Source organism: Melanaphis sacchari, unplaced genomic scaffold (genome assembly GCF_002803265.2).
Source record: "Melanaphis sacchari strain LSU unplaced genomic scaffold, SCAv2.0 Contig0_pilon_pilon, whole genome shotgun sequence".
Taxonomy (NCBI): domain Eukaryota; kingdom Metazoa; phylum Arthropoda; class Insecta; order Hemiptera; family Aphididae; genus Melanaphis; species Melanaphis sacchari.
In genome coordinates this window covers 7,086,469-7,097,051 of record NW_020270366.1, presented here as the reverse complement: position 1 = coordinate 7,097,051, position 10,583 = coordinate 7,086,469, and the positions used below count along the sequence as shown (strand labels likewise).

The following is a 10,583-nucleotide window of genomic DNA, read 5'->3' as shown; positions in this document are numbered from 1 at the left end:
ACAACAAAAAAGTAAAAAGTAAAAAAAACGAGAAAATGTATCCTATGTTTTTTGTACAATATTTTTAACAGAGTACGTTTTCTCTCACATTTTTATCTCCATGAGTGTCAGTTTGTTAATGTTGGTGTCGTGTGTAAGTCGGTGTAAATCCGTCATGATTTTGATAACATAACATAACATATAAAGGGTAACTTAAATTTTTTTTTTTAATACAAATTTTTTACTCATGTAAAAATTAATTGAAAGAAAATAATGATTAATACTTTTTATAAGAGCGCATTTTTTTTTAATTTAATTTATTTTTTTTATTTAAAAAAAATATATGGTTAATCTCCTATATGATGTTCATTGCATTTAACCCTTATGTTATAATAATTATACAAACTATATAATATTTAAATATTAAAAAAATATGTCAATATGAAATATGTGTACATAAATCTAATGAGATTAAGAAATTATTAATATCAGAATATAAATGTTTAAGTGTAAGTAAAACAAAACAATTCATCTAAAAAAAAAAACAAATGTTATCCCCCCTAATTACCTAAGTATTCATAATTGTTTTTTTAATGAAAAATTATTTTTATTTTATTAACATCATGATGAGGTGGAGGTTTTACTTGTGCAATTTTAATAATTTATTAAACCCTTAAAATTTATGTAAGGGTAGTTCTAGTCAGTCTCGTTAAAAACTATAAAACATACATTTTAAGCAAAATATTGTGAAATTTTCTGAGTTACCTGTGTAAATTTTTTTGATTTTAAATTAAAAATTGTAATTTTTGGTATTTATATTTATAATCTATGGGAAACATCTCAACATTGTGCTCACCCCATTTTTCGCTCTGTATTTTATTTAAAATTTAAGACACTTGTTTTACTTGTTATTTTTATTATTATTATTATTATTATTATTATTATTATTATTACTATTATTATTATTTAATATTTATACATAAAATTATGTGTTTGTGTGTGTGTTTGAGAGTGAATGAATGTGTGAGTGAATATATTATGCTTAGAAAAGTCGAGACTATTAACCTTGACTATCAAAACATATTATACTATCAACAAATGGCGCTAATTTTCCTTATCTTTTTAATAATTGTTTATACATATTATTTTAAAAATATAAACATGACCCCCTCCCCCTCACAATTTAAAAATAAATTAATAAAATAAAATTATTGTAGTAGTAGTAGGAGTTAACAGTTATTATAATCCATGTATTTTCTAATTTTAAAGATATATATACTAATGCACAGATATTGTGTATTGTCCATATGACATATACCCCATCAAATACTTTTCTAGTTATATACTAATAAATTATCAATATAACAAGCACTCCTCTTTTACTTAACTATTTGTTTGAGTGAAGATGACAAGTTAACAATTACAACGAATAATGATAACCTGTTAATAATAATAACATCTAGTTCTTCTACTACTCTACTATATCTCTGCTGTTTAATTACACAGACCAAAATCAGTGTTCTTAATCAGTATCTCATCTTTCATATTTATTTGTTTTTCTAAAGTATTTTAGTGAGAATTTTCAAATGTATCATCGGACTGACCTCATTAATAAATATATATAATGTACATTTAATAATAATGTTAATATAATTAATTTTTCTGGGGTGATCACATCAACTCGACCACCTGGTGTATTTAAAATTTAATGTATTTTTTTTTTCCTTTTTCCATTGTATAAATATTGTTTTATACTATTGCAAGCCATTATTTTCAATACTTTTATAATATATGGTAATAAGATAACATAATATATAAAACGACTATTGTCAGACGTAAATATGTTATGTGTTTATTTTATTTTATTTTTGTTTTTTATCAACAGTCAAACACAAATAAAATATTTACATATTATATGGATAATTAATGTTAAATGTTTTGTAAGCCACATTTTATTATTTATATTCTGATATTAAATTTTTGGTTTTATTAAATTATGTTATATTTTTCCGTGTTTTTTTTTTTTTTTTAATCAAATATGAAATGCTGCCGGTTTTTTTTTTTTATTATTATTTTGTTTTTTTTTTTTTTTACTTATCGGTCATCCGATAAAACTAGTGCAATTTCACTTTAAAATTATATGCAAACATAATTATTAAAAAGTACTTAGTCAAAGTGTTACCTGTTAGTTTACAGTACTAACGAAAATATGTATGTACATAATATATACATTTATCATATATGTATATGTATAAAAAAATTTATTTATATATACATAAATGTTCATGTATAATAAATTGTTTTAATAACAATCAAATGTTGGATAAAAAATATTCCTTGAGTTCATTATTTTGATACACGTGTATATAGTTTTTTTTCTGTGTGATGTCTAATGTGAATTTTTTTCAAAAAGAAAATATACAATTATATCGCTTTTTAAATGGTTCTTTTTCTTTTCTATTTTTACAATATGAAATACATTTTAGTTTTCATTTTTAAATTAATAACAAAACATAATCATTTCAAAAAGATTTGATTTATTCCTTGTAATTGTTCATATGTTCATATTTTGGTTTTGAGCAACTTAGTTAAATGTTGACTATATTTTATGTATTATTTTTCCATATTTTAATTTTAAAGTTGACATACTTGAGTTAATATGTTATTATTTGTGTTATAATTTGTTTTTTCTCTGGCTACAATATTTATCAATTTGAATGTATTGAAATGGTCAATATATTTTATTCATAAATAATATTGCCTTTGTACCGCATATAATATAATCTAATAGCCATTAGGTTCTTTAATTCAACAAAAAAAATAATAAATCCTTTCAATATCAATTTTAATCTCTTTAGCTCTACACTGGCAAATAAATTACCTTGATTTATTTAATTCAAAGAACCTATCCTAATCTGACCATCTATAAAGTGGTTATTTTTAGTAGGTAAAAGTTTCAAATAGTATTTGATGTATGTCTACAATGCCCTTATTATATTTAACTATTTAATTTTAAAATGATAAATTTACACCTACGAATAAACAATTTTATCAAATAAGTTTTGAAATTTGATGAAATAAAAAAATCTGGAATACTGTAAGTATTTAAGTATCTATTATTAAATTCCCAGCTATAAAACTATTAACATAATATGAAATATTCTTAGTTTATAATAAATAATAAATAATCATTATATTTTGTATTGATGAAAGAACATTGAACATCATATAACAATGTATTTATTTTATTTGTGGTATGATGGTCCAGTGTGACGGATCCAAGAGGGGAGGGATAATAGGGTAAACCCTCCCTTTAGGTTAGGTTACCCATTACCCAAAAGAATTACGAAAAACTGTCAATCGGGGCTTGGCATGATAATTTATTACTCCCTTCCATTGATACATTTCTGGATCTACCCCTAGGATGGTCTATAAAATCAAGTGCATTTACATTTTTTCCTTGTTCATAATTTGTTATAACTTAAGTTCACTGTTAAGTTGTGTTTTTTACAAATTTATTATGAAAATAAAATTTTTTAACATTCATTTCACTTCCAATATATTCCTACACTATGATAAATAATGAGATACATATAGTATTTAAAAAATACAAAACTGAATTAACTTTCCAAATGGTAAACTTCTAATTTAAAGCTACTAATTTAAAAAATCCTCAACTAAATACAAATAATTCATTTTGACAGAAAATCCTTGTTAAACTAGTTATGATAATTTTATTATTTTAATCTGTAACTATTTTATTCACATTGAAATGAAACACATTCAAATAAATTTTTAATTGTTTATATAAATACAGTATTAAGAGTTTAGGATATTTCCAAAAATTGGTTTATTTACATCTATTAATAATTATTCATCAAAATAAATCTTATAAATGTTATCCGAAAATATATTTTTCCACCTGTGACCACTAGTCATTGCATATGTAAAATTTAATGATTTTCAGATTTTTTTATGTAAAACTATAATAGATCCAATAATTTATAAAATCTTTCGTTCCATCTACTCTTTTAATAAACCTAATTTATATATAATTTGTTATTACTAATTACATTCAAGTTCAAAACTATACTTGGCCAAGATCAATATTTGTTGGATGGCAATCAGCTGAAACTTGTTTGTCCTCTCAGTATGCCAGTTATCTATAAGCCTGATGAGTGAGAATATCAAGACCCCATGTACAAGTTAGCTGCCAAGTATAGTTTTGATTTGAATAGAATATGGTATCTATTAGTAATATGTTCCAATATGAATACTTTCTATATATTATTAATCGACTGATTAAAAAATATTTTTTATATATATGCTAAATTATTCTACAATATTTAAGAAACCTCATAATTTATTTGTCTTTATCACAAAATTATTTATTAATTAACCAATGTTAAATTATTTATGTATTTTAATTTTAAGCTAAAAACTCTTGACACAGTCTCAAAGGATGATGCTGTCAAGATCTCTATAATCAATAAAATAATCATGCTGAAGTGTTCTATCAATGGATAGTATCATTAACATCTCTACTCATTAAAATCAAGTCTTTGTTTTTTTTTTGAAAATATCACATTTTCTTATTGTACATAAAATACAGATTATAAATATTTTATTTTAAATAAAGAAAAAAACTTCCAAGCTATTAAAAAGCATACAATTTATCAACATGTTAAAAATCAATATTAATTGTTAAAATTTATTAATACATTCATAAAAAAAATTGTAAAGAATAAATGGTAATAAACTTATCTTAATACGTGTATTTTAGACTCTTAGATAATCAGACAATAAAAGAATTTATTATTTTTATTTTATTTTTTATAGTAATATTGATTTATAAAAAAAAGATTTCATGAATTCTAACTGTCAATATTTCTGTACCTTAAGTATTCAACTAATCTCTAATTTTTCTTACCTTAGTCGTGAATATTTCTTAATATTCTACATTTTACTACTTCCATTTTATAATAATTATATTGCATACTTTAATCACATAGCTACTATCATAAATTAAGATTAATATTAAAAACAAAAATAAAACAATGAGTTATTGAATAAATTTTATTAGTTAAAAAAAAATGTGAAACTTATAATTTTTTTAAATCCTTAATGAAACACCAAAAAATATTTATTAAAAAAATTGAATTAAACAACTTAAAATACTTGAATTTTTAAATTAAACCTTAATATAAAAGTACTTAATTAATAATGTATGTTTAAGTTTAAAGACAGTCTATTCTTACTCATATAAAGATTTAAAAACTGTTTTATAACAAATGAAATTTTCCTTCATGTTCAATGTGATCAAAAAAAAATACATTATAATTCTCAATAGGCTTATTCATCACAGTGTTTATAGCAGTCTGGGATACCATAGCTCCAATAATAGAAGTAGTTGGACTCAACTCACAAAATAATTCACTAAAATACAAACAATTTAAAATTGTTAATAGTTTCATTCTAACAGTTACAAAGTTTAATTATAAACTTACCTATAGTATTCATCAAATACACTGTTAGTAGTATTAATTTCATCTGAAGACGAATTAATAATTAGTTTCAATTCTTCAATATCTTCTTCACAAGTATCAGGATTTGGTTTACGATTAGATTCAGATTGAAATTTTAATAAAGCTTAAAAAATCATAATTAAATACAAAAATATATTTTATTTAGGCAATAGTTAAAAATATAACCAACAATAATATCGATTTTAATATACCTGAAGTCAAAAAATAAAGCAGAGGTAATTTTTTTGGAACAGGATCAGTATTGGTTTGATCATTATTTAGAAACACCTCACCGTACAAAGGAAGTTTAAAATTACTAAAATAATAAAATAAAACATTTATAATTATTAGATTTTTTTTGGTAATTATAAAATTACTTATTACTTACATGTCTTGGAAAAAGTATCCAAATAAACCATAAACATCAGCTATGAATAATTTTACTTGAGCTTTTCTACAAAATTCACTCAATCTTTTATAAGTACTTGGAGAACATTCAGTAGCTATGACAACATCAAATGCAGTAACAAAACTATCAACGTTTTGTTCAATAGGTGTTGTATCTACGATGACTTTGACATTTGGATTTAGCTTTTGAGCAGCACTCATACTTGCTTTAGCACGCTACAATTACATATTAATTACTATAACAATTGTATTACACTCTTTACTTGGTAAAACTAGATACATTACTCACATTACGTTCTTGGCTATCACGCGGGATAAGAAATTGAGAACAATGGTCTAATATGGACACTTCTGTATGATCTTTAAGGGTGATAGAATTCACACCCGACAATATCAAATTTTTAGCTATCTCTGCGCCTAAGCCTTGCATTCCAATTAAAAGTACTTTCATCGCCCTTAACCTAGAAAGAGTTAAAATTTAAAATATGTATGAAACAAAATTTGAGCCAAAACATACTTATTTTGTCCATCGTAACCCCACAGCCGTATTTGTCGGTCATAAACCTTACGTTCGTCTTTAGACATTTGATCATCGCCATTTTTCGTGATTTCGGAAGCCATGTCGTGTATAATTCAAAGAATTTCAAAGACTATATTATTTATAAATAAGAAAAAAAAAACTATATTATTTTGCAGAACTTCGCAACGAATCACTATAACACGAGGTAAGCGTTTGATCGAACAATGACACACAAGAGTAGTACAACACTCGACGAACAGTTTAACACAATATTAGATTGATAATCGGTAATAATTATGTTTGAAAAATGGATTCAGAGATAAACATTAGGTAAATAACTGGAAGTAGATATTCGTTATCCAGCATTCAACAGCTAACAGCTACAGTTTGACTTTAAAAACATGAAAAGCGAAATATCAATTGGACACGGTTCACAACACTCACAACGAGAAAAAGATTATGGACAGTGAACACTGGACAGTATGGTATATTATATTGTAATGTTTAAAAACTCTTAACTTACAGCCCGGCGCCCAACAACCGGCTAGCAGTAAACAGTAAATGGTGTTAACACAAACTAACCAGCTGTGGCGGTACGGTTACATACAAAATTATCATCCCAAAATCTAACCATAAACCAGTTACCAATAAAGCTACGTTTGATTTTTTTTCTTACATGAAAATTTCATCAATAAGTGATACTAGCTCTACTAGAACAATAAAATCTACAAAACATTTGTCCCAATAAATCGGCTATATAACAAAAGTGCCAAAGGTACAACAATTACATTTACATATCGTTTGCGCCAAAATGTTTAGGACATAAGCGCCAATCTAATATTACATACCAGTTATACCCAATTTATGACATATGCGCAAAAGATATCGTTTTATGTTTCGATTTTATAAAAAGTTGTCAATAATATACATACAAATATAAATATAATTTTAATTAATTTGTTGATTTTTTAATCCAATTTTTTTTACACATTCCATACGATTTATTTCACCATCCTAGTATTTCTTCCATTGTACATTTATTTTTCTTAGTACACCTCAATTACACATTATTGCTGTCCATTTCTCGTAAAAATCTTTATTTTTGACCTGTAAATATACCTAATTTACGCAACATTTTTATTAATATCTACCTATTATTTTTCGTAAAATTAATTTTAACAAATGACGCTTACACGAATGCTTACGAAATAGGTAGTAACAATTAGTTGTACCTATAGGTAACACAAAACTGCTCACACACTGTATATGTAACAATCTATCGTAATTAGATAATAAATTCGTCGATTAAGATTAAACGTTTGGAGATTTTGAACGATATACTTTATTCTAATTTTAAATAGTGTACCTAAGTTAGATTCCTAGGATTTGGCGCATTTGTACGATACGATTTTGGCGCTTTCGTACGATACGACTTTTTTTGTTCTCATTTCATTTTGGCGCTTAAGTCTTCCATTGAATAAAACATATTTTGTCCAATAATTTTAAAACAATTAATGTTTTGTGAAAAAAATATGATAGAAATTTATTAGGAATGTCATATGTTTCTCGTAAATGAAATAATACAACTTAAAAATGCCAATAACCCGCTTAAAACGAAATAGAAACCACATACAAACACTACAAACAATAAACAAAAAAATGATTTTTATCATTAAGTTTTAGTGTTTGGTGATAGTTTTATTTACTCTAATATTAAAGATAACGAAACTTCAAAGTTAAAATCGTATTCAGCAGTTCATATAGGTACTAGTGAGTAGTGGTACTACTGATTGTAGATTTACCTACCATGTTATGCATTTATAAGTTTTAAGACGGAAACTACAATTATTACTGCGGAAAAAGCTTCCTCTATTGCATGGGTCATTTAATATAGTTACAAAGCATTAATTAAATAATTAATACTAAATTATTATAATTATCTATATTGTTTTCATTAACTTTTGAATTAATGCCGCGTTACTTTTATATAGTGCCAATAGGAACAGGTTCGTCGTTCATAGTATCTGAATATAAATAGAATATATAATACCTTAAATTTTAAAATTAATTTATATGTTTTGAAAAAGTTTTTGTATCATAACAAAATATTAAAGTCGTTATTCGTTACCTATTAAAATATGTACTTTTATTTAAATTTAAACTTTAAATAACTATAAAAATAATTTATTTTGATTGTATAATTTTTAAATATTTTAATTCTAATATAAAAAACTTAAGGAAAATATTGTATTGAATTTTCAGACTATAGATATGAAAATTAAAAATTTTAGTCTACTTCAAAATACTTTTAGTTAGTATATTTTTACAACGAATTGTATAAACATTTGAACTTCAAACGCATGTAAAACAAATTGCGCCTATGTATTTTTAATATATTTGTACAGATTTAAAAACAACTTATGTGGGATCTTGTGTTAAATTTTTAAAAATGTGGACTAAATAATATAATAAAGTGATTGTACTTTCAAATATTTTTATACAGATATGAAAATTAATAAAAAATAATCATTAAATTTTACAAGACATGCTTAAGTGTTTAAAATTGTGGAAAATTGTATACAAAACGGTCAATACTTAGAACCGCAGAAATACTAAAAAAGGAAAACAATAATTTATATTTTTTAATGGATTTTAAACGGAGCGATAGATGTATTGATTTTGTATATATAATGTATTTTGGTGTGAGTCGTGTGTGTGTTATGAATACACGAAAAGTAATAGAAAACAATTCTTAAATTTTTCAACTTTAAGGGTAATATCTGATAAAAATTGAATCTATATAGTTGGTCCATTTGAAATTTAAAAATTTTAAATTCTCTTATATTGTTACAAATAATCGAGAAAACTAAGAAAAACTGACATTTCACATAAAACCATGCAGTTTTAGCAAAATGGATTTTTTTTTTTAACACTTAAAATGTTCACCAAATGTTTATATTTACTACATTAATTAATAGTAATATATTTGTATAAGTTATGTAATCATATAAGCTGACAGATTGTCTCCGTTCAGAATCATTTTTTAAGTGCAATGATTTATCATTAAAATTCAAGGTTTACATAATATATTGATTACAGAGTAAATTCAATGTAGACTAATATATATTAATTTTATACTAAAAAATCGTTTTATTCGTATTTAAAAATATTATAACAAATGATAAATAGAAAATCTACGTATCTCCATTCAGTACGCTGTTCGAACCGATATTCATTAGTCTAGAGAACGGATTTTTATGATTTTACGTAGGTATTTATTTCTAGTGTATGCAGTTAAATGAGAGTAATAGATATCAATATATCATTATAATTTATAAAATATAAAATTCATAAGAAAAAAATTATTTTGGATATAAAAAGCATATTTTAGTGGTTGGAGAATATTCAACACGTTAAAAAATGTTTGAGAAATGAGAATATTTCTATTCTTGAAGACTTTATTTTCGTAATATCAGCATAATGATCTTATTTCACGGCATTTCGATAAAATTGATCAATAAATACAATATTCACTATATTATGAGTTATTTTTATATCCTCCTGGGTATTAATAAACATTAATTAGTTTCTATTATGAATATTTCTTATCGATGGCGTTAGTATATTGATTATTTTGTTAGCTATTTCGATTATTCAGTCGTCCGTCACGGTATGTGTTGATATTTGAATGCGATATATTATTGCGTGTATACCTATTGGCTATTATCTTTTCATTCGTATTATTATTACAATATATTATAAATATGCCAAAAACTTTTTTTTTTTAATATTGAAAGAATATTTTGTATTTTATAGGACATAAAACATTATATATTATCTGGTATTTAAAAAAAACACTAAGAGAATAATATACTGCCTATTTTAAACGACAAAAACATCATATTTTACGGATTTTAAGAGAATATAAATCTTACTTCTATTCATTGCTAATGATTAATGAATAATGATTAACCGCAGTCCGCAGATACAGTTAATCATCAGTACTTCTTCTTTTCATGCCGGTCTTCATATTCATCATTATAAAAAAGTACTATCACACTTTCATCTGTGACCTACAGTCGCCTCCCCCCCAAAAAAAAAAAAAATGTACAAAATTCTTATAATATAAAAATATAGCAAATACTTTGAAA

The 10,583-nt window shown here is 24.1% G+C and overlaps 1 protein-coding gene across 1 annotated transcript; it reads right to left on the bottom strand.

Annotated features, from left to right (window-relative positions):
- Positions 1–5,177: 5,177 nt before the first annotated feature.
- LOC112592438 (SUMO-activating enzyme subunit 1) lies at positions 5,178–7,000 on the bottom strand. The gene is made up of 6 exons (XM_025336493.1): positions 6,430–7,000; positions 6,202–6,373; positions 5,893–6,128; positions 5,717–5,820; positions 5,487–5,628; positions 5,178–5,415 (listed from the first exon to the last, which is right to left on the bottom strand). The coding sequence occupies exons 1-6, from the start codon at positions 6,531–6,533 to the stop codon at positions 5,262–5,264; spliced, it is 912 nt and encodes a 303-aa protein (XP_025192278.1). The 5' UTR covers positions 6,534–7,000; the 3' UTR covers positions 5,178–5,261.
- Between the last annotated feature and the right edge of the window lie 3,583 nt (positions 7,001–10,583).